The sequence below is a fragment of the Homalodisca vitripennis genome, chromosome 5 (assembly GCF_021130785.1).
Source record: "Homalodisca vitripennis isolate AUS2020 chromosome 5, UT_GWSS_2.1, whole genome shotgun sequence".
In the NCBI taxonomy this organism is placed as follows: domain Eukaryota; kingdom Metazoa; phylum Arthropoda; class Insecta; order Hemiptera; family Cicadellidae; genus Homalodisca; species Homalodisca vitripennis.
The window spans coordinates 112,415,708-112,442,085 of record NC_060211.1 but is presented as its reverse complement, the minus strand read 5'-3'; the positions used below and the strand labels follow the sequence as shown (position 1 = coordinate 112,442,085).

Here is a 26,378-nt window from a genome sequence, read left to right as displayed (position 1 = left end):
CAACTGGTGACGATAAACCTTCACTGTTGCATTTGAAGTAAAAGTTAAATACAATATTACAATTGTTTATTTGGTTTGAAAATGGACTAGACTATCAGAAATTTTCTACTAGGAAAACCGGGAAAACACCAGGAATTTTAAGAGGTTTGAGTGGTGGCCATCCTGGTCATATAAAAGACTGAAAATACATACATATAAAATAACCTGTTGTAGGAATTAAAACCTGATGATTGTGTTAAACATTTCAATTTTGCCGTTGAAATATGCAACAAGATTGATGAAAAGTGATTTTTTTTTTAATTATACAATTTTTACAGATAAAGCTATATCCATATCAATGGATGTATTAATAGATACTATTCATGCATATCGTCTTTGCAGAAAATACAACTAATGGAATTGTGTATCTCAGTAATTTAATCAATTATTGCTTTTCTCATGGATATCCAGGAATGTTATATTTTGATATCACGGTCACATCCAGACCTTGACTGAACTAACTGAATTTACACTGGTAAAATAGGTGGTAGCGATGAATCGCCACAGAATTTCTCATATACTACTAGTGACTAAACTTGCTAGGCCACCGTTACTTTGTTGAATTTCTTGTAAATACAACTGGTGACGATAAACCTTCACTGTTGCATTTGAAGTAAAAGTTAAATACAATATTACAATTGTTTATTTGGTTTGAAAATGGACTAGACTATCAGAAATTTTCTACTAGGAAAACCGGGAAAACACCAGGAATTTTAAGAGGTTTGAGTGGTGGCCATCCTGGTCATATAAAAGACTGAAAATACATACATATAAAATAACCTGTTGTAGGAATTAAAACCTGATGATTGTGTTAAACATTTCAATTTTGCCGTTGAAATATGCAACAAGATTGATGAAAAGTGATTTTTTTTTTAATTATACAATTTTTACAGATAAAGCTATATCCATATCAATGGATGTATTAATAGATACTATTCATGCATATCGTCTTTGCAGAAAATACAACTAATGGAATTGTGTATCTCAGTAATTTAATCAATTATTGCTTTTCTCATGGATATCCAGGAATGTTATTTTCAATAAGATGGTGCACCTCCGCCTTTTCATGGATTTGTATCATATATTTTGGGTGAAAAGTTTGGACATCGATAGATGGGCTGAGGAGGACTTATGCTCCTGGCTCCAAGGAATCCATACCTGACACTTTTGAATCCTTGACTTTTTGTTGTGGGGGTATATTACACACATAGTTTATAGCCAAAACAATTTGTGACCTACTTGACTTGAAAAACAAGATTATTAAAGTAATGACAACCGTTAAAAAAGTTATAATAAATAACATTTGGACAGAACTTGAATATCAATTGGATATTTGCCAAGTGACTAAAGGAGAGCATATACCAATTTATCAGTTATCCAAACAACTGTTTGAGATAATGTTTATGATGAATAAACAACATTCACTGTAATCAATTCTGTTATGATTTAAATCATATTCAAAGCACCACCATTTTTTAATGGAGACCATGTATTGTCTAATGTTGTAAAAAGGTTGTGTAGGTACGCCCGATGGGAGCAGAGGCTGCAAAACCCCTATGGAAAAAATACCACTGCCTGATGGATATGGATCTCAATTGATGGCAGTCAGACAATGATGTGTCTATGGATAAAAGTTTGTGGATTGCACCAATGGCCACATCATTGAAATCTAATATGCCTAAATGATTATATAGGGATGCCGGATGGGAGCAGAGGCTGTGATGGCCCTGATGGAAGCCACACCAGACACTGAGGCATGTGTTGTCTCACTTGATGGTAACCAGGCTGTGAGACTGCCTCTAATGGAGTGTGTGGAGCGCACTAAAGCTGTGGCACAAGCTATGGCAGATAAGAAGTGGGAACTCGCTGTTCAACTCAGAGGAAGGTACAGTTGTATTTATTAGGTTCCTAATACAGGGAATTTGAAATCAGTATAGTTTGGTTCTAGGTGTAAAATCAATATACTATCAGGCAGTAGTACACCAGACCAAGTATAGTGTAACAGGCTTCTCTGAGGTTTTTTGCACAACTTCATGGCTATAAAAAAAATCTATAGCTCATTTAGTTTGTAATGTGTCCTGCAAAACAAAAGAAATGTTACATCCTCTTGTTGACTAAAGAGAAATTATCTCAGCCTACTGAGTGGTAGGCTTTAAGGATGCTTAAGTAAATTCTATCGATGGACATGCCCCATCATAGAACTCATTATTGTCTTGTAAAAATTAAGTTTCATGAAAAATTTAAAATCTACAAATGAAAAATATTTCTCAAGATATCTTGTCACATGATACATTCACATTATTGTTCATTAGGTTAAGTTTCATGACAGTGTTAAATTATAAAAGTTGCAAACAGCTAGGGAGAGTACTGCAATGCAATATTGCGCTGAAATCAAATCTTGTCACTGACTTTTAACATTGACTTTCCATTCTATTATTTTTTTAATTTTTACTGTCTGAATAAAACTCTCATATGATTGACCTCAATTTGTTTACAAATATTTTATTCTCCAATTTTCTGATTGCCATCCCATCATGACCACCCATAAAACCAATGTAAAAAAATATTTGGTAATTCTCAGCAAAATCTCATGGAGTGACATGTACCGTCAATGAACTCAGTCTCACTTATATAGAAATTCAAACTTTCAAGACTATAGATCAGTTCATTTCCGAGATATCATGTGGACAGACTCATGCTGGATAGATGTGAAACTTTTCCAGCCCTTCAAGTAATAGGCTTTGCTAATGCTCAGCCTAATAATATGAAAGTAATAAATGTAATAAAGTGAATACTGTGTATTAGTAGAACTTATTTATTCAAACTGACTGAGTGTTACATTCTCAAATCTATAGATTGTGTTATATTCAGTGAATGTAACCTTCCACTTTTGAGGTTTTCTTTAGAACTGTTATAGCTTTTTTAAGAAATTAAATTTATTGTAACGGAAAAAATATGTTTTAATCTGTAAAGTCCTTAAAATAAGCCCAAAAAAATTTTTGGACACACAATTGTTATATTGTTGCAGAATTTCTATATTAGTTTTATTCCAATGTTAAACTCTTTCTTTTCTTTCTTATGAGAAGTTTTAAGTATTATATTAAACTCACAAAAAATACCCTACAAATTTTAATAATTGTATTTGGACTTAACTTGCTGTGTGCTGCATTAATGTACCAAATTTTCAAATTTTAAGACTGCTTCATCTGTATGTATGCTCTATACTTTTTTATACTTAAGAAATTTAATTTAAATAAATATATTTATGGATTATTTATAAATTTTATCATTGAGAGTACGAGATATTTAAATTGTACTGTCTTATCTTTGCATTCTTAAAAATAATAAATTACAAATGATTTTGAACATTTTTATTCAAGATAGAGTTTTAACAAATAAATCTAGTTAGTAGTTTTTATTGTAATATGGTATGATTGATTTTCTATTTAAGTTACATCAAATCGGATGTTTAAAAAATTAATTAATGAATAATTTCACAAGTTTTTTTTCACAATTAATTGTGAATTATCAGTAGACAAAATAATTAAGTACTTAGTGGGTAATCAATTTTGTATTTATAAAATATTTTGTTTAACACACTAACTGCAGTGTACGCTCTAGTGATTAAGTGTACTAAATATCAATCAGTATAGAGCTGTAGTGAAGGTGTTAACCAACTTTTATGTCAGGATAGCGCAGAGATAGCAATTTATAACACAATTACTAGTTATATGAAAAATAAAAAACGTAAAATATGACAGTTACATATACTATATACATAGAGCTGTTGATATTTTAAAAATCACATTTGAGCATCATAGAAGGGCTTATATATTGGTTGTTTACAGGAGTTTTGCACGCAACTTAGAGACCTACAAAATGCTGACCAGATTAAAACCTCCGAGGTCAGCTTTCGATGAGTCTGGTAAAGGATTGGTAAGTCATGGAATCATCTTTCATCATTTATTATATTTTTGGTATGTACAAGATATGTTTCAAAGATTTGTTGAGTGGAATAATAAAAATACAGAAGCAGAATACACATGAGAAATGTGATCATCTCCAGACACAATGTACTGTTTGATGTTTGTTTAATTGCTGAAAAACTCGGTAAATCCTTGTTTTTATAATTGCTGTTACATGTTACTGAACTTCCTTGACATCCACAAACCGTGGTTCCTTCGGGTTCTTTAAGATGAGGTAATAAAAAAGTCACCCATAGGAAGATTTGACTAATATTTTGTGAGTCTCCATCGCATTTTTTCACAATTTTAAAACAGAAATTAATGTTGTATTCATGGCTTTCGATACACATTTCTCAAAATACTATTGAAATCAATATAAGGAGCCTCACCCAATCCTGGACAGGAGACAGATCCAGATATGTTCATATATACCTGTGTGCAGTACTTGCACACATGCAATATTAAACACAATTTTTTAGAGAGAATGTGTATATTCAAATTCAATCAAATTTATTCAAATTCCTTAACAAATTGATCATGAAATTAAAATTCAATAATACTTTTACAAATATCAACTATATCAGTTTCTTATTTGCTTAGCATAAATTGGTACTACAGTGACAGTCATGGTATTACAAATACCATTTATACATGTCCAAACATCTGGTTAGATATGGGGGCTATTAGAAAAATTAAAACAAAAGTGTTTAATCTATAGTTAGTAAAACTTTCAATGATATCAACCACTTTAATCGGTAAATTTAGTCTCCAGAATAACTTTTTCACGTTTCTGTTAGACTCTACTGAACCATATTACAAACCTTCACAAACATTTCTCCACTTCATGAACCTAACGAAATCGGAACTCCAAACAACCTTTGTGTTTTTATGTTATCACTGGACACTATTGATGAATACAAATTGCAATCACTTCATGAAGGTTTATAATATGTATTTTCTACTGTGTTATTAATGATTCATTGTTAAATTTATCTTTGTTTTTTTATTTGAAGAATTGTCATAAAATTCTTTAAGCTATATTCACTTTGTAAATGGACAGGTCCGCCAGCATAGCATTATAACTAGTTTATTTAGGCTGTATGGTTAATACGGCAAACATTGTGTAAACATTAAAACATATTTTATGTAATAATGTTGATTTACTATGCAGTAGTTGATAAAATTAACTGTTTGTGTTTGTTACTTTGCTAACCCCTGTAGAATGTTCTGACTAAGGTAAGCATTTTCAAAGTTTTCAACTTTAGGTTATTTTGAACAATAAAAATTTATATAAGAGATGTACATAACAGTCTAACAGTTGGTTAGAAATTAGAACACTAATTTTGTTAATTACTTATAGATAATAAATTATTCTTTGTTTGAAGTTTGTTTTAACGATGGAAGGAATGTGAAGGAAACAGGATTTATTGTATCACTGAACGATGGCATATGTCCGGAAAAATACTGTTTCCCTAAACAATTATTACTGGGGGTTTTTTGAGTGTATTCTAAGATAGCTTGTTATAGAGACTCATTAACCGCTAGGATTATGTTATCAGGTATGTAATAGTTTAGATTCAAAGCCTGTCTTGATGTGTCCACTGTTATTAGTTATAGTACTCTGCCAGTGTTTTACAGTGTTGACTCTTCATTCTGTGTGGTGAGGAGAGGAGGTACTTTATGCTATTCATAGCAATTGTGGACTAAATACAATGAACAGTAACAATGCAATCCAACTTGCTAGAGCCTCAACAAGTAAAGCTCTGGTTGATTGCAGTGCAAACGGAAAATGTCTCATTATGTGTAAAGTATGTGTACTTTTATTTATTCTTTTAAATCAGTGGACCCTAGAATATAGTTTTCAAGTATACTAGTTGCCTGCCATTTTTCCTGGCAACTAGTAACAATTTTGTTCATGTTTTTAAATTGTGATATTATTTCAAGAGTTAAATTTTTTGTTGCGTTTGTTTATTTCTGCTAAATTGTAAATTAATGCTTCAAAATACATGTCTTGTGCAGTGTGAAGAAAAAAAATAATATTATATTTATAAGTTTATTATACTTTAAATTTATTGAAATTAAAATTTCTGTTAGTTACTTTATTTATTAATCACTGTTATAGGATTAGATTATATAAACAGATGTTGGTTTAAAATTACTTTTGTTTTTAAAAAGTAGACAAAAAATTCTAAATTAAATTAAAAAATCAATTCATAAACACTTAGTACATTCATAAAAAATATACACTAATTATTGTTTGTACATGACAATGTTAATGAAATCTTTGATGTGATGTTTTGTTGATTTGGGAGTGCCGCGGTCTAAGTCGTTGGACTTTGGGTCTGAGTTAGAGATAGCGCAGGTTCAAATCCTGTCTGTGACCGTTGCACTTTTTATCAGTACAATCACAGGGTGTCCAGCAACCTTGAAAATCGGGAAGAGCGGGAATTATGCTTGAATTTTACCTGCCTTGAATAAGGGCGGGAATTAATGCTTGTATTTTGTAGAAAATCGGGAGTTTTTTCATTTTTTTAACGCCGCTGCCGTTACTAATGCAAGGCGCCCACTGCAAAACCGTCCCGGCCTTTTTTGTCGAAATACACGTAATCAAATGGACACCCGCCCACTGCGGCCGTCACGACTCGGCCTTTTTTGTGAAGTCCGAAATACACGCAATCAAATGGACACCCGCCCACTGCGGCCGGCACGACCCGGCCTTTTTTTGTGAAGTCGAAATACACGCAATCAAATGGACACCCACCAACTGCCTGCGGGCGGCCCGGCCTTTTTGTGAAGTCGAAATACATGCAATGAAATGGACACCCGCTAACTGCAACCGTCCCGGCCTTTTTTGTCGAAATACACGCAATCAAATGGACACCCGCCCACTGCGGCCGGCACGGCCCGGCCTTTTTGTGAAGTCGAAATACACGCAATCAAAAGGACACCCACCAACTGCGGGCGGCCCGGCCCGGCCTTTTTGTGAAGTCGAAATACATGCAATCAAATGGACACCCGCCAACTGCAACCGTCCCGGCCTTTTTGTCGAAATACACGCAATCAAATGGGCACCCGCACACTGCGGGCGGCCCGGCCTGGCCTTTTTGAGAAGTCGAAATACACGCAATCAAATGGACACCCACCAACTGCGGGCGGCTCGGCCCGGCCTTTTTGTGAATGCGAAATACATGCAATCAAATGGACACCCGCCAACTGCAACCGTCCCCGGCCTTTTGTGAAGTAGAAATACACGCAATCAAATAGACACCCACCAATTGCGGGCGGCCCGGCCCGGCCTTCTTGTGAAGTCGAAATACATGCAATCAAATGGGCACCCGCACATTGCGTGCGGCCCGGCCCGGCCTTTTTGAGAAGTCGAAATACACGCAATCAAATGGACACCCACCAACTGCGGGCGGCCCGGCCTGGCCTTTTTGTGAAGTCGAAATACATGCAATCAAATGGACACCCGCCAACTGCAACCGTCCCGGCCTTTTTGTCGAAATACACGCAATCAAATGGGCACCCGCTCACTGCAGCCGGCCCGTCCCGGCCTTTTTGTGATGTCGAAATACACGCAATCAAAGGGACACCCGCTCATTGCGGCCGGGCAGTATGTATGCATTTTTGACAGAGTATAAACGTCCGGGCTGGGCTGGACCGGGGCCGGTCGCAGTGGACTCCGTGCTTAACACGAATGAAGGTATTGAAGCAACAGTTCGATTATGGTTCACATCAATGTGAAAATGGCAGAATACAAAGGAAATTTGGAAGTAACTCGCTCTCGTTGCAGTCGCCAAAAATGGCGTTGTAGTACGTTTGGCGAGAGATGGCATTTAATATATGCTTGATGCTAAAGTAATTTGAAGAGTGGCTAAATAACCTACGCGACTATCTATTGTGTTTATAATATTCGCATGTTGAAGAGGTTGCCAATTCTTTGAAACATAGTGATGAATATTAAATGTTTTCAATTTAAGGTAATCGAAAAAACGTGATGATGTGATCATTAATGGTGTACAATTGGATGCATATAGGATTTATTTTAAATTTATTTGAGATATATAATTAATACAACACTGTTTTAGTAATCTAGGTGTTTATATACCCTTGGTATACTTTTTAATGGTTGTTTTCATTTTACTTATTATCAATAGCCTTATTTGTTTAAATTAATTTGTGCAATGAGTAAAGGTGCAATACATCGTTAGTAATTCAATTTTAAAGTTTTATAACTTTTACAAATGTTTTTCTAAAAAGAGTATAAACTTTTTTTCTGTGACAAATTTATTTTTTAACACAAAAATAAATTGTAAAAAGGGTTCAACATTTGAATAGCCCATGTTTTGGACTTTTTGAGTTTTAATCCGTTTTTACAAAACAAAATGAATATTAATATATTTTTATTTATTTTAACAGTTATTTTGTTTTTATGAAACTTAATTCACCTAAAACTAACCTAACCCTCAACTGGTTTAGAATAGTATTGGGTTTGATGTTGAAAGTGTAAGTAAAAACTTCTTTAACTTAAAAGTAAAACTGTTTCTTTACTATCCTGTTTTTTTGAGAGTTTGTTGTCAGACTTCAAATATAAAAAATGGAAATCGTTAACCTATTTGGATATTAAAATGTATTTGTAACAAACTGTTACAATATAAACATTAAATTAGGCTTTGGTACTTTTATCATAATTTTTTATAGGCCTACAACGTTTTTTTTACTATTTTTTTTAATAGTAACATTACACTGATATTCATTTTAAACTAAATTAAATGCCACATTAAGCATAGTATTGTTTAAATAATTTTAAATTAACATATTTTATAGGTACGATTACAGTTCAATGTTTTTGAACACAAGGAAGTTCAATTATAAGTTATAGGTTATGAAAAAAAACCTCATTTACTGTAGATTTTTAAATAACGAAATTATAAGATGTTGTTAATAAATGTATAAGGACATTAGTAATTTAAACAGAGGGCCTACTATCTTTGAAGCATCTCGTCTAAAATAAAGGTATGTATTCTTTTAAGCAGTTTATTTTAAAATATCATAATGCTGTTATTAGGCTTTAAATATTTGAGAAATCTTTATTGTTACATGGAAAGTAAACACTATTTTGTGACTTGATTTTGGCTTGTAAAAATTGTTAGTTACTGATAAAGAGCCAAAAGTAAACCGCGACTATAGTCCTTGAATTTTATAATAATTTTGAGCCTTGAAAACCTTGAAATGTGCTTGAATTTTAGATTTGATCATTACTGGACACCCTGAATCAACCTCGTACTGTATCGACTCTCCCCTTTATTCTGTTTTATAAGATCCTCGCACAGGCCAGTGGCCCATGAGGACGGACAGAATAAGGCTTAAAAGGGGATCGGCCTCTCCTTTAAAAAAAATTTAATTCACAGATACAAACGATTCGATTCAATAGTTTGTCATGTGTAAAATAGATTAGAAAAGTGAATGTTAACCTCCTTAATATTACTTTTACTAGCTAATGTTAATTTTGAGTTCTTCCAATTTTAAAGTTTTGAAAAATTGAGGTTATTTTTATTATGGATATCTAAATATTAAAAATAATTTTAAGTTCAAAAAACAAAGAAATGTAATATCAACCTAGCAAAATTTTAAAGACTAATAATATTTATTTGAAATTTTGTTTTAACCACTTGTAAAATTTACAAGAAGGTTAAATTGTTGTTTTTTTAAGCGTCAATATGTTAATATGTTTGTATGAAATACATAATTTCCTAGTTCAGTACAAACAGTTCTGTTTAATAGCAAGACACATTGTGGGGTATGGTAAGTATGTGTTGGATGATTGTTTGTAAATTCGTCTGGATCAGCTAGGTTCTACTACAATATTTATTCCTACCCCTAAAATTATGAAATTGCATTTTTTGTTACATGAATACTTATTATCGTATACATTTTTATGAAAAGATAGATGTGTAATGCGTATTAATATATCTTGTTATGTGTAGGAGTTATTAACTGTTACATTTCTTTCATATTTTGTTGATGTGTTAAATCATTTTTGTTTTTAACAGATGAATATTATGTCCACATGAAATAGGATTGTTTCCCAAATTGGTCATTCTTTTTGTGGCAGTCTTTATGTTTTACATGTATTGAAATATTCCAAGATTTTAACCTAAGTTTTCTTTTTAGTTAAAAGTAATTATTTGTTTTTCAAATTGTCAAGTAACATTATTATTATTACTTCTGTTTAAAAGTAACAATCATTGCTGATATTAAACTTTGTTATCATTTAATGTCAAATTAAATTAAAATTCAAACTCGTATGTCATTAAAATATAAATTGTCCCAAGAACTCAATACAAAGTTAATATGGGCAGTATTTTACTTACATTACCTCAAATTTTGGTTGTAAAAAGTTAATGTGATTTCAAAGCAGTAATATGAAATTACGTCTTTGTTGAATATGTAATTCTAATAATTCTATATACTACTATATTTCTGTATCTTAATTCGGTAGTAAAATAAATCAAGAACATTAATAATTATATAACAGGTATATTCATTCTTATAATACTAATTATGCTAGTTGGGTTTCAAATGAGAGTATCAATGCAGTAATAAAGAATCTCTATATTAATAAGTATGAATTTCCTAATTCAGCCTCAATAAAGATTTATTAACAAAACAATCACAACAGCTTTATTGAAATTATATACACATATTTATGAATAATATTATATGTTTGCATGAACTATTGACTTTAGAATAATGAATGTGAATATTTATATTGTTTTAAAAATCTTGACCATAGCATTAGCTCTATATTGCAAAGTAGATTGGATTGCTCATTGAATAGTGCAAAGCATGCAATGTGTTGTTTAATAAGATTTACTTACTAATAATCTCATGGTGTATGCTGAAAACTTAAGCTAAAAATGTAAAATTCATAGATAAAGGAAAGATATCCAATGTATCAGAGTGCAATATATAGTAGATTGCTGGCCATGTTACGCAAAGCAGTAACAGAATGCATGTCAGTAAGCATCATGATGCTGTATCAACAAGGTAGTCCCTAAGCTTTACCTGAAGATGCCTCAAATGTGACACATCAGTTGTTAAGCATTGTTGAGGATTGTTGAAATGCCTAGTGATTCAAAAGTTATGGTGGGAGGACGAAAGGGATTAGAAAGTTATGGACATCCAGGTTATTGGCTATAGTCGGATAGCAAATACAATAAGGCTTCTTAACCAAATAACACCAATCATGGTGTATACAGTGACTTCATTATATGAATGATTTGGAAGTGTCTGATTTGATTGTCAAATATGTCAAACAATTACTTTGTTACGAAAATGTTTTATCTCAACTAAAACCCATAATGGAGTAACTTTAACATATTAGGTAATTTGTAATAGTTTTTGTTAATGCAATTTATCAATATCATGGACTTTGTTACACCAAAAAATAACAAAATTGTTTGATATAATTAAAATAAAATACTGTTCTGATTTTACAATAGACAATAGATGGGAAAAAAAAAAATCTTCAGTTAATTACATAGTAAAACATTTTTACTATAAATATTTGAAATATTTTAGGATGGATTTATATATATGGATTTATATTTATTAAATTTGTATAAGTGGCAATAGTATAATTTAATTTCAATAAACATTGAATCACAAAAAGTACTTGCTCCGCCGGGACTTGTCCCGTATATATAACAGGCGGAGCAAGTACTTTTTGTGATTCAATGTTTATTGAAATTAAATTATACTATTGCCACTATATATATACACATACATATATATGTATGTTTGTATGTATGTATCATCTTCAATCAGTACTATTTCACAATATACGAGGGTCTTCCAGAAAGTAAAGAACGTTTTGTTATAAGTCAATAAAAACAAAAGATAAGAGCATGAAAATTTATTTATAAATACTTATAAACTTACTCTATTTTTCTACAAAATCGCCGGAACTGTCAAGGCACTTGTTGTAGCGTGGCACCAGTTTTTCTATACCGACGTTATACTGTTCTGCCGCCAAGGAATGAAGCCACGTTTTTACTCCTTCTTTGAGGTCTTCGTCACCCAAAAAGTTTTTTCCGCCTAAAAACACTTTCAACTTTGGAAACAAGTGATAGTCACTCGGAGCCAGATCTGGACTATACGGAGGGTGTCCGAAGATTTGCCATTTGAAAGAATTGAGTTCTGCTTTGGTTCGTGCACTGCAATGAGGCCGAGCATTGTCGTGGATCAGCACCACTTTCGACGACAGCATTCCGCGTCGTTTGTTCTGAATAGCGCGGCGAAGCCGATGCAAGGTCTCGATGTAGGCCTCTGAGTTGATTGTTTCGCCTCTCGGCATGAACTCCACATGGATTAGGCCTTTTCGGTCCCAAAAAAACTGTTGCCATCAATTTCCTGGTGTTCAAATTTGGTTTTTCTTTCCTGTTTTTTGTTGGTGAATTCGAGTGATGCCATTCCATTGACTGGAGCTTTGTTTCCGGGGTTCGATAGGAAACCCAAGTTTCGTCACCCGTTACGATGCGGTCAAGAAACGCATCACCTTCTTCGTCATACTGAGTCAAAAACTCAAGAGCTGCTCCCATCCGTTTAGTCTTGTGGACATCAGTAAGAATCTTAGGCACCCAACGAGCACACATTTTCTGATAACCAAGACGTTCAGTCACTATTTCGTGCAAAAGCGACCTTGAAATTTGTGGAAAAAATTCCACTAGACCACTCAAAGTGAAACGACGGTTTTGTTGAATTTTTCCATCAACTTTCGCTGCCAACTCGTCAGTAACGAGTGACGGCCTTCCACTTCGTTCCTCGTCGTGCACATTAGTTCGACCTTCCTTAAATTGAATGCACCATTTTCTCACTGATTACCTACTCGTTCATCGCATTGTCACCGTAAACTGCCTTAATTTGCCTATAAATTTCAATAGGTCGAACATTCTGTGCATTCAGAAACCGTATCACACTACGCAGTTCACACTTGGCGGAATTTTCAATTAACGCCGCCATTTTAAACTTTCACAGGAGACGCAAACGTGACCTCACGGTACCGCTACTCAGCTCACACTGAGGCAGAAGGTGTGGCTAACGAACAAGCTATCTACCGCGGTGGTGGTGGGGGAACTGCGCCGCCCGTGATGCGCAATCGTTCTTTACTTTCTGGAAGACCCTCGTATATTTTTATATTTTCATTATTTCCACAATTTTTAATTGGTCTTTTTTCAAATCTTTATAGTAGACAGCCCATATTAGGTTATCTACTGAAATTACTGTTTTTTATGTAGCAGAATAATTGCAAACTCTCTTAAATGTTATTTTGTTGAATTATGTATAAGCATTTTTCTAATTTTATACAGACTTCTAATTTAAAATGAATAAAACGAAAAACTAAACTATGTTCTGAAATAAATATTAATGTATTGTTTACCAAAATCGTAATCTGTGATGATTCCCAAGTAAAATAAATAACACTATATATATATATATATATATATATATATATATATATATATATATATATAGTGTCAGTCACCTAAAGAGTTAATGTCCTGTTTATAGATGGCATGAATTAATTTAAAATTAATTGTTAGCATGGATCTTATTGAATGATAAAGTTGTAGTGTTTCGCATTTATATATATGTGATTATTTAGTTGTAAGAATTATGTTGTGATTAATGTCTATGACGATTTCTGTATCCTAATTGTCCTTATGTATATGGCAGATAGATAAAAGGAAGATAATATCCATATCATTTGTGTTTGGAATTATCAACATGTTGACACATTTAAAAAGTAGTCACACTATTTACAGTTTTAACTCAATAAATCACTTGTGCTAAAATTATAAATACTCTCTGAAATGTCACAGATTTTTATACCTGAATTAATAAAACATAAATAAAACCTCAAGAAAATTGAGCACTACTAAAGCTGAGGCAGTATACAAAAATTAGTATCTGGAGTGAGTGACTACTAGGTAGAATAAAGCATGAATGAATGATTAAGGACCAAAACATTTAAGACATCAGTTGTTTTGACAAATACTGCTATAGAATTCATTCTCATAACTTTTATTTGGCTGATTGATATAAACCACAATACATGTATTCATTACTACCATTACATTGTAATGTGGGAGATACAAGTATATGTCCATTTATTTATTAGATCTCTAGTCAATAAAGTTACTTAATTAAAATAGTTTATTAGTTTAACTTAAATTGATGATCAGTCGTTTCTCTAATGTTAACAAACTCATAAACAATTTAAGTGTGTGCTAATTCCTAACAACATATGCTTTTTCTCAAAACAGTTAAAACGTGTAATCTGGCAAAGTTAATTTTGTTGTAATTGAATATCACCAACATTAAACACAATAGCCTCAAGATACACACATAAATAGATAAATATACTACTAAACTTATCGTATATACAATGGATATCATAACATCAGCTTTTAAAGGGTGACATCTTTAGGTAGAGTCTGACGCTGGTAACATAGTGTAAACCTTCACATATAATTAAAATTAGAATCTTAGAATAAATTAGCGAACACTTTATTGAAACCCATCTGTTTCTTTTCTGTTTGTTCATACGGAGTTTGTTATGCTATGCCAGAGTTGCCTAGAAACACAGTTTATCATTAGAATCAGCTGTATCACTGTATAGATCATTATTTCCTGTCTCACAGGAAGGCTACACCCTTGCTGTAATGCACATTGGTGCCCCAGCATGTGGCATGAATGCAGCGGTCAGGTCGTTTGTCAGGAACTGCATATACAGGGGCGACACAGTCTACGGAATACATGACGGTGTTGAAGGCTTGATTGCTGGAAATGTAAGTTGTAACTAGTTATAGTTCTAATTAAAATTATTGAATAGTCAAAATAACCTTGATTTTGTTTTCTGTATTTACTGCACTGCATTCTGTTATTACAATTTTTGTGATAATCAGCATATATCCAAGTTTGTGTTATGTTTTCACATTTTTCAGTAAAGGAGTCAGATATGTTTTTTAGTACTCCGATTTTACAAATACCAACTAAATATAAATACTGTTATTTATTTATACCTTTTAGTGGCTGCATAAAATGCCTCACAAGGTTTTTAGGCAAAATTTAAAAAAAATTAATTGTACAATGATAAAATACTGGACCAATTCTATAATTCTGGTGTCATTTAACGTATTAATCGTGCCCTTATCTATAAAATATTTGTTTAAAAGTATAAAATACCAGATGATTCATAATTTAATTTTCTTATAGTTTTAAAATATTTACTTTTGTTTTGCAATGTTAAAAATTCCATATTTTTGTTTTTTTATGTTTTTATTGATTAGTCTTTTGCACTCCATTTAATTGGCCATTATTTGTATCCTGAGCTTCAATTAAAAACTGACAATTTAGCATCTAACAAACACATTTAGACCATTCATGATCAAACTACGTTGTTATATATTATATGTGAATGTTTTCAGGATATTCTTATCAATGTAAAATCATCATTAATATCATAATAATACAAGATTTTACTTAAATATGTATTCTTAATATTTTTTAAATAAATACTTTTTTTTTTTTTTTTATTAAAAAAATTTACAACTACATAATACATGATTTATTATCAAATTATATAGTTAGAAGGACAAACTCTTGCTGAAAATAATAATATATAGTTTTAATTGTTTATTGTTGTCTTGCCATTCTTCTCACTACCCATCATCATAACTTGAAGCTTGCTCAATAATATTTTATACTCTCCCTTGGTGTTAGTCACTGTACATTCCCACCGTGGTGGTGTGAGGTACACAATTCAGTGCTATCAACCACTACAGCAGGTGAAAATTCAAGTATCTCAATTAAATTAACCGTAAATCATGTAATGATATTGCAAGTCTAAGTAATTAGGATTTGCCTATTATATGTACAGGGTGTACATAAAGTCCTGCACGGGTATAATATTTTCTGAACGATAACAGATAAAGAAACAAGATTTGGTACATCAATACTACACCTAAAAATCTACTTTTTGAAGGAACTATCAGTTTTCTGTAATATCATGGGGACGTCCCGCAAGGAGTCAGAAGGAAATCTTAAATAGGAGCATAGGTCAATATGGACATCATTTTAAAGGGCTTATCTAGCAGAGTTTAATGCCGCAAACCGCACTCAAAAAGATTGATCCAGTACAAAATGGCGGCTGTTCAAAGATTTTACTTGGTTACATTTTATTAGTAGCCATAACCCCAGTAAAGCAAAACTGCAACCAAACGAATACTGCAGCTAACTACTACATTATGCTTGTCAGTTGTACAGAAGTGAATTATGACATTAGTTATCCTCAAGGGTTACAAATTTGGTCCTAATATATTGATAACGGGGAAAACCTGATAACAGTAACAATTAGAAATCTCAGCGAACTATGACGATCGGAAACACTTCCTGTTTTCATAAAGTGTTGAACAGTTCTCCCTACAGTTGTTCTAGAAATTGGCTGCCTCTCGTGAAAGTAGTCATTAAATAAATGGCATGCTTCCTCATGTGATCGTCTGTTATTTCCCCAACCATCATAAGAAGTGTTATACGTTCACGTTCGTCAAGCGACATAGTGTAGTTGAAGAACTACAAGCAATACGACAAACTCTTTTGTACTAAAGCGCACTGATAAAATGGATGGACAGCACTATTAAAACAAGAAAACTAGAATAGCCTACTATGAATAGACTGGCTAATAGGAAAGTCCTAACTGCGACCCAAAGATAAGAGATTTCTAATTGTTACTGTTATCAGGTTTTCCCCGTTATCAATATATTAGGACCAAATCTGTAACCCTTGAGGATAACTAATGTCATAATTCACTTCTGTACAACTGACAAGCATAATGTAGTAGTTAGCTGCAGTATTCGTTTGGTTGCAGTTTTGCTTTACTGGGGTTATGGCTACTAATAAAATGTAACCAAGTAAAATCTTTGAACAGCCGCCATTTTGTACTGGATCAATCTTTTTGAGTGCGGTTTGCGGCATTAAACTCTGCTAGATAAGCCCTTTAAAATGATGTCCATATTGACCTATGCTCCTATTTAAGATTTCCTTCTGACTCCTTGCGGGACGTCCCCATGATATTACAGAAAACTGATAGTTCCTTCAAAAAGTAGATTTTTAGGTGTAGTATTGATGTACCAAATCTTGTTTCTTTATCTGTTATCGTTCAGAAAATATTATACCCGTGCAGGACTTTATGTACACCCTGTATATGACTGCATCCAAAACAATATTAAACTTATCACTTGGCAAATATTTAATGTGCCTGTACCAGTACATTTAATTTTCACCATTTGCACATTGCAATTGAAAAGTTTATCAAAATATAATTTCCATTGAAATGGGAAAATAATATTTTTGAAATGTCCCCGTCAACAAGACATTTGAAGTGATCATTATAATTTCAGGTAGATTTTGTGTACAAAATCATCCTAATGCAATTGTCATTATATCACTTATTGCAAATTTATTCATAACTTAGGAAACATACCCCCCAGCCCAAAACCATCCCCTGTTCCAAAGTTTATATAACAATTATATATTTATATCTATGGTATAAAAGGGGCTGTCCTTTAATTACGTAACACTAAAATCAAACTTTTCAGACTCCCTGAATAATTACGTAACACTGCTACCAACACACTCCCTAATTTATATTATTCAAAAAATAGTAATATAATAGACAATTTTAAACTCCTAAGACATGATTTATTAATTAAAAACTAGCATTTCACAACTGTGGAACATCGTTTTGAACTGTGTGCTAGCTCTTCTCATTATGTGCATTTTTTAAATTAAAATCTGTGATTGAAAAACAGATTTTTCCTATCTACGGTTTTATACATTCACACACCTGTCAGTACATGTCACCAGAATGTTTTGCAAAGTTTTATCTTTGCTGCCAAGCACATGAGTAAGGAAAAACGGTTCCTTAAAACAAAATTTTTATCAACACTGTCAATGTTTTGCCTTAACCTCAAAAACTCCTACTCTATCAAAAAATCTTTCTGCTTTACCATTTAAGGAGGCCTTTAGACAAAGAATTCAGACTTGTTTCCATTTTATTTCTTTCCATTTTTATGGTGGAAAAGTATAATTCTAGTTTTGGAATATTTGGAGAGAACCAGGGAAATTTTGTAAGCGAATCCAAGAAATTAATTGTGGTTTAATAGTTGCGTAAAGTTGCATCAAAACTCCCATCCTTTCCCATAACAGTTTGTAATGCTGCCAAATCCCACCTGGGCTGTTACACAATTTAGGGACGTTCCCAACATTGGTTGTTGAAACAATAACTTTCCCAAAAAAGCCCAAATGAGTTAAAAATCGTAACTTAGGGGAATGAATAGTTTTCATAACTTTTTCATCCACTTCAGTAGGTCATCACTGACAAATGAGCCTTCCTTGTGTGTTTGTTTATTTCCATAAAAAAAATTACATTCATTTATGGATTACATGTTTACTTGTAATGTTCAGGCCACAAACCGATTAATCTCAGCTGATTTCAAATTTAAGAGCACTTTTTAATTTGACAAGTGTTAATAATAGCAAAACAGTGTGGTTAGAAGGGGACAGAGCCAGTCTTCCTGAGTTATAATTCTTAAGCCCCAATGTTGCTAATTGGAAATTCATTTGAACATTGTTCAGCTTTTGTTTGAAATAAAAATATTAAAAAATATTCCATTTGATTTTTAAAACTATTTGTAAGTGGACACTGATGATAGTGGTTTGTGTGTGAAGGTGCAAGTGATGAAATGGTCAGATGTGACAGGGTGGGTGGGACAGGGAGGTGCTATGCTCGGCACAAAGCGCACCCTCCCTGGTCAGCGTGTACCGCAGATTGCTGCTAGGCTCAAGGAGTTCAAGATACAAGCCCTCCTCATCATTGGAGGATTTGAAGTGAGTAGTTATCAGTGGTAATCTAAGCTGTTTTAAAAGGACATCTTAAACTAAAATGTAAGTTTCATTTTCAGGACTCGTAGGAGATTTGTTATCCACCCAAAAACTTCATTGAAAAACAAAAACTAAGTGATCCATTCCCTGTTTTACACTGTGAAAATAGACTCTTTGTTATAGAAATTGTACCTTTGTATGACTCCCCTACTCAAAGCTTTTATTTCATGCTGTTAAATACAATGTTTTTTTTTTCTAAGGTCAAACTTTTTTACTTTGCAACATATTACTTATTTGTTTTGTCGGTAACAAATAAATCAATACAATTTTTGTTTCCATTTTATGTACATACAGTCATATAGTTTTTTGTAAGTTGTAGTTTATTTCTATTATATATCATAACAAGTACTTGATCAGTGTATATATTGTTATTAAATTTGTCAAAAAGTCATCAACACATCCACTGTCAAAGGTTACAGAGCACTGTGTAGTGAGCGTCCTAATAATATACACTGAGCCGCACGGTAACTAGTGTTCACATTGTGCATTATAACCAGAGTAGTCCAGATGTATTGCACATTTGATACCAAACGGTACAATAGTAGTGTTTGGCCACTTTTATTTGTAGTATTTCCTTACTAAACTTTATTTACTTATCATTATTGTACTGGAACATTTTTTGTAAATATAGATCTGTAATAGCAAGTGGTTATAATTGTTTAGTACACAGTTGTTTTTTATGTAGGAGGAGTTAATAACCCTTTCTCAACTTGTATTAGAAACAAATGATAATTGTACTAAATAAAGATTACACTTCCCTATTCAATATTATTTCACTCTAATTTGTTATTTCTTAATCTTGCTTATATTGTATTATAATTGTTCTTTTCTCTTTTTCTACTAGGAAGCCACTTATAATAGTAAGTATGAAGATATATATTTTATATATTCTTTCCCTATATATTTTAATTTTGACATGAATGTAACCAGTGAATCATCATAGAGGTCCATTTAATTCTCAGAAATGAATTGTTTGAATCTTTTCAATTAAAATTTACTATGCAAAAATAAATCTCTATTAGACACATAATACTCTTAAAATACTGTTTTAAACACTACTATTCACAATTAACACTTATTGTAATTGAGAAAATTATTAAGTAAACTGTTAACTTTATGCCTGATAAAAGTACCTGAATAAAGTATCTGAACTATATGTCCGGATGAGGTTACTTGATACCTGACAACATTATCATTTTGAACGAGAATAAAATGTACAATAGTGTTTTAAGATTAGTTATTTGTGTAAAATTGTTTATTCGTATTTTTTAGGCTTAATATAAACTATGAATGTATTTTTCAGGCATATCAAGCAGGTATTCAACTAACAGAAAATCGCAGTAATTTCCCTGAGTTTTGTATTCCAATTGTAGTCATCCCGTCGACAATCAGCAATAACGTTCCTGGCACAGAGTTCTCTCTGGGTTGTGACACAGCCTTGAATGAGATAACAGAAGTAAGTCTCGTATGTTTAAGCAATGCTTTGTGTGAACATCAAGTATACAAAAGTAATGTGTTGGCTTGTTTTAAATACAAATGATTATTGATGAGTTTTGTTGAAAATAAGTTGGATGAATACTGTACTTATATCATTCAACTAATTTTGCAAATTAAAAAATTTTCTTTTAAAGGGTAAGACAATATTATTAAAAATATATCCATATCTGCTGTGCTTTATGGTTGTGTATAATTATTGAGTTTTAAGAACTGATGAAATTGTTGTAGATATGTGACAGAATCAGGCAGTCAGCACAAGGTACCAAGCGCAGGGTGTTCGTTATAGAGACTATGGGAGGCTATTGTGGATACTTGGCTACAGTTGCAGGTATATACAAGTCCTTCAGTTCAGTGAACACTGGTGTGTATACACCAAGTCTTTAAATACCTAGTAGATATCCCTAGAATTTGTAGATTGTAAATGTATAGAACATGTAAATAGTTATCAAATATTACTTGTCCTATCACAGGTCATGGAATACTACTTTAGATTTGTTAGTGTGGACTAATAATAAGTCTCAAACGGGTGCAAAATTTTCTTTCTTATAAAATTATTTCTTACTGCAAAAGTGTCATACCTGATTGTATTGGCACCGAGTATGTTATTTTTTTTATATAAATGTAGGATGACATATCACCTTTAAATATTGCAATAATCTCTAGATCTATTGTAGACATATATAATTGAATTGATATATATTCACTGCAATGATATATTAGTTGCACTCCCTTTTATAAAAACTGCATTTAAAATACGTTATGCGTGTTTATAACTATTTAAATTCCTTACAATGTTCCTAGACGGTGGGGTTTCCAAATGTTTAAAAACAATATATTAACGTACTAGCCATTAAAGAATCGTAATAACAACTTTGTACAAACTAACCTACTAAACTATAATATATGTTCCTTCAATTTTATATTTCAAAATCACAGTTCCACATCAGGTCTACCTTTCTCCGGCTGTGCCAGAAGAGATATGTACCTTGAAGAATTCCAGCTTAAAATGCACCTGGTCCTGTGTATAATAAGTTAACTGACAATTTCTTATTGCAATTTTCGTTCAGGGCTTGCTGGAGGAGCTGATGCAGCTTACATTTATGAAGAAAAATTCTCTATAAAAGACTTGCAACAAGATGTATACCACATGGCTTCCAAAATGGCTGAAGGTGTTCAAAGAGGTCTCATTTTAAGGTATTCTTGATTTAATTATATATATTGCTAGACTTTCTGTGGTAGAAACAACATGCTGATCTCACTGATTATTCAGTTTTCATTTGGGTAATAATATAAAATTTCATCATTATGCTCTAAAAAAAAAATTGAGCACTACCCATTTTCTTTTTTTTAATAAATTCTATTTTAATGTTGAAGTTATGACAGTCAGTATACCCATGTTGTGGGTGCCATTTCTTGAAGAATGAATCTTGCAGATTTTATATATTGTTTTCTACGTTGTGTGCCATATGAACTGGGTCAGATAAAAAATAAGTAATGACGTACTCTTTGTTTGCCTTGTGTTGTCTTGTAACATTATGATAATGCCAAATGTTCGAAATCCTATTTTTTTTTCAATTACAGGCTACTGTTAACTGGCTTGTTCAGGCATAATATTTACAATTTAAAATATATTCAGTTGACTTTATTCACCAAGATATAACTTTTTCACAATTAGTAAATAAATTTTGTTTGTATGTTATTTAAATCAAGACTGGTATATAATTGTTATATTGATAAATTTTTACCCATAATTTGATGTTTTCCATGTTTTTCAGGAATGAAAAATGCAATGACAACTACAACACGGACTTCATTTATAGACTGTATTCTGAGGAAGGAAAGGGATTATTTAGTGCCAGAATGAACGTTCTAGGTATGTATTATCTTGTTAGATTATTTCCTTAAAATACTATTCAATCTTATATTTCTTTGTTTGTTTCCTAAACATTATTAATGGCTTCTCTGCATGCCGGTTTAAATATCTTACAATTCCCTTAATCTCTCCTTCCAGTGGTCATGAGTATACCAGAAGGTATTAGTCATTGTGACAATGTGATACTTTTACTATCTTTACTGTAGTCTATTTCTTTAATTCACCCATTCTGTGTATGAATCATGCCACTTGATTCTTCCACTGCCTCTAGGTCAGTAAAAGAAGTACCAACATTTTATTTTGCCATGCTGACAACTACTTTTAAGGACTTTTTTGTACTACGAACACATAATTTTTGAGCTGTCAGTTTTACTTTGTATTTTCAACTAGGAAACTACTGTTTTGGAGAGGGGTATAAACCACAACTTCCATCACCCTTGATTCCAATATGATTGGCCATGATTTCCTGTATAATTCTTTTTATATTTCTTTACACAAACTAAATTTAGTTATTTAGGGTTTTGTTATTGACTGAACATTCAAGTTACAGCAAATACAAATGCCTTGTCCTACAATCCAAATCTCCTGATAATTGTTGGTAATAATATCCTTCATCATTTTATATCCAAATGTAGATGTTTGTTTCACTTAATGGAATAATGAAAATAATTTATATATAAAAATACTGTAGATTTATGTTTTAAATAAATACATCTAAAATCAATTTAAAAATTAAATTGTCTGTGTTTAAATTGTGTAGGTCATATGCAGCAAGGTGGGTCACCAACCCCGTTTGACAGGAACATGGGCACTAAGCAAGCAGCTAAGACTGTGGAGTGGATGATCGAACAACTCAAAAAGTACACAAAGGAAGACGGAACCGTATTCGCTGACTCTCCCGACACTGCTGTTATGATGGGTGTAGTCCGTCGACAGTACAGATTCACTCCCTTACTAGAATTAAAGAAGGAGACAAATTTCGAGTAAGAAATACTCACTTTAACATACACATAACGTTATTTATTTTCTTAATTCATTTTTAACTCATAATTTTGTGTGATAATTTTAACTGAAAATAGTTTATTAACAAATTATTTTAACAATTAATACAGTAAGCCAAATCAATACATTTTTTAGTACAGATTAATAACTAATCTTCAGATATGTGCTGTGCTATTAACTTAAGTGTCAGTGTGGAACCAAGTTTACAAATATTCTCTCCACAAAAACAAATGTAGCACAGAATAGTGACATAACCCTACCTATGCAACACAAACATCATTGTATTTGCAAAAACAGGACGCCATGAGCTAATTGGTCCCTATCATTAACCCTTAAGTTTTAGGCTACCCATTCAGGGTCATGATTTTAACATGTAAGTTTTTGGGTCTTAGTGTTAACTGGAAAATACAAATGATAATTTATTAAACCTGGTTAGAGTACAAAGATTTCGCTTTAGCCCAAGTGGCCATTCTGAAAATATTTTTTGTCAAATATCCACTTGTTCAACTATAAAACAGACATTCCAGTGGTTCATTTTCAGATAAATATGATGAAAATATGCTAAGTTATTATTTAAGTATCGTACTACGCTCACGAAAAGAACTTTAATGTACCTATAAGTGTTTTGACGAAAACCTTCTGATGATCCAAATTCTTGTAGACATTTACAATATATTTTGCCAACATCCAGGTGTTCCAACATCATATGTACATCTTGATTTTTTCTAATAATTCTCTTACATCAATGTCAGTGGGTTATTATAAAATTTTTATACACCTAGACTGAAGATAACATATAAACTTGTACATTAAAATTAATCCCATAAAGTTTTGGTTTTGTCATAAATCAAGTTAACACTATTGACTACACTTCCTTATTTTAGTTATACTTATATTTTTAATTTATTCCCAGAATAATTGACATTATCCTACTTAATATTTCTCATCGTTCTATACGTTCACGAAAGAACTTTAATGTACCTATAAGTGTTTGACGAAAACCTTCTGAAGATCCAAAAAAAAAATATTCTTGTAGACATTTACAATATCTATTTTGCCAACATCCAGGTGTTCCAACATCATATTTGACATAAAACTTAAAACTGTAACACAACACAAATGAAATTCACAAAATGAATAATCAAATAAACACAATTACGTTAAACACATATTTACAAGGTTATGTGCCTTGCTTTCTACCTCCCTAGGTGACTGAAATCTGTCACCTGTGTAGCAGAGTTGCTGAAATCTGCAGCTACTTAGCTACCATTCAGAGATTCAAAAATTTGAAAATTTATACATTTTGAGGTAGTATGATTTTGAGGTAATAATATCAAATACTGGACATATTTACAGTTTTAAGACAAGTGCATTTATAGTCCAAACACTCCAAACAATTCTGAAAATTGTCTACAAGAATTTTTATAGTCAGAAGGTAAAAGAACTTATAATATTATTGTGAAATCCTGTATGGAAATAAACAATTTTCTAGTAAATACAATTTTTACATCCATAAGACTAGAATTTATTCCAACATAAATACATTTTAAACACTTGACTCACAAAGTTTACTATTTAAAAGATGAAAATGTGCAGGACAATTTTAATAGTTTGTAATTTTATTTTATTTTACCATAAAAATACCTGCTTCTTTTGTATTATAGTATTAATCTCGTAATTGTAAACAAATTTTAAATGACAGTAAACATTCTATCTATATTCTTTTGTAACTAAAATTTACAAACCTGTTAATATGTTGAATTCGTATTTTTTAAATGTGTATCAGTAAATGTTGGGTGAAGGCATAGTGTGGAAAACCTAAATCAAAGGTGTTTATAAGTATTTATTGTTTAATCAATACTTGACATTTTTCCATTTGATCTGCCATGAATTTTTGAAAACTCTTGTGCTTGTTTAATCCACACATTGTTATGGTTATGGCCTGTGTGCCTATGTCCTAATGTGTAATTTCAACTTTCAGACAGCGCATACCTAAACACCAGTGGTGGTTGAAGCTGCGACCGCTACTGAGGATTTTAGCAAAACATGATAGTGCCTACGAAGAGGAAGGCATGTACATGACTGTCGAGGAAGGCACTGGAACTGACTCATTAGTTCTGTAAGATTGGACTTGAAGACTATAATAAGTAGAGTCAATAACTGTAGCCCATAGTAATACCATAACAAGAGTAAATGTAACTCAAAAGCTAGTTTCTAAGAACAATATATGGTACACATTGTTAATTTTCAGTTTGCTTTGGTTATAGTTTAAGGTGTTTTATTTTAAATAATGTTCTCCGGTTGGTTTCAAGTTTGTAAAGAGGTCCCCTATATAAATCATTATGGTTTAAATACGACTAACATTTAAATTAGGTGACATATTGTGGTATTTCAATAAACCAGACACAAACTTATTTTATTTTGTAATAATGTTGAAAAACTAGAAGTGTAATGAACCATAATTGAGAAATGTTTCAATCAATAGTTGTCACTGAATTTAATTTATGAAACATGTGTTGATTTTCTTTAATTATATTTGACTGTGAATAATTATAACTCTCTATATTGTGCCATTTATGTATGATATTAATTAGTTTTTGTTTGTATTTATTTAATCTCATTAAATAATAAGTTTTTAAAATTGTCTGTCTATAAACTCAGTTTTTGCAGTAGTAATTATTTTATACATACAATTAAAATTGACTAAATCTTTTGTTCTAATCTCAAGTTGAATAATCATTACAAATTTAGTTCTCTCATGTTTGTTTTTCTTCTTCAATGCAATTATTGAATAATATTGTATGTTGTTATGTGGTTACTTGTAAGAAGTAATGAGTGTACGTCGCTGACAGTAAAGTTGTATGGTTTTAATAGTATAGAATTTCATATAGTTTAATAATGTTTAGGTATGATTTTGAGTGTTTAATATTATTGTTTCAGTGATTATATTCTGTTATTTAAAAGCTGCTAATTTATTTATTATTGTAATTTTGTAT

General features: G+C 31.9%; 1 protein-coding gene across 5 annotated transcripts in view; it reads left to right on the top strand.

Moving 5' to 3' along the window:
* The window catches only part of LOC124362718 (ATP-dependent 6-phosphofructokinase), a 60,958-nt gene extending 35,041 nt beyond the window's left edge, over window positions 1-25,917 (top strand). For 3 of the 5 annotated variants that reach the window (XM_046817440.1, XM_046817436.1, XM_046817435.1), the window contains exons 8-19: window positions 1,734-1,924; window positions 3,888-3,975; window positions 5,226-5,240; window positions 9,789-9,809; window positions 14,711-14,857; window positions 18,798-18,956; window positions 20,314-20,466; window positions 20,736-20,835; window positions 21,575-21,701; window positions 22,283-22,380; window positions 23,141-23,363; window positions 25,364-25,917. In XM_046817440.1, coding sequence (XP_046673396.1) covers window positions 1,734-1,924; window positions 3,888-3,975; window positions 5,226-5,240; window positions 9,789-9,809; window positions 14,711-14,857; window positions 18,798-18,956; window positions 20,314-20,466; window positions 20,736-20,835; window positions 21,575-21,701; window positions 22,283-22,380; window positions 23,141-23,363; window positions 25,364-25,505 — 1,464 coding nt within the window. In that variant the 3' untranslated portion in view covers window positions 25,506-25,917. The remainder of the gene's footprint in view (window positions 1-1,733; window positions 1,925-3,887; window positions 3,976-5,225; window positions 5,241-9,788; window positions 9,810-14,710; window positions 14,858-18,797; window positions 18,957-20,313; window positions 20,467-20,735; window positions 20,836-21,574; window positions 21,702-22,282; window positions 22,381-23,140; window positions 23,364-25,363) is intronic. The other 2 variants (XM_046817438.1, XM_046817437.1) reach the window with 1 other exon arrangement.
* Window positions 25,918-26,378: the final 461 nt, after the last annotated feature.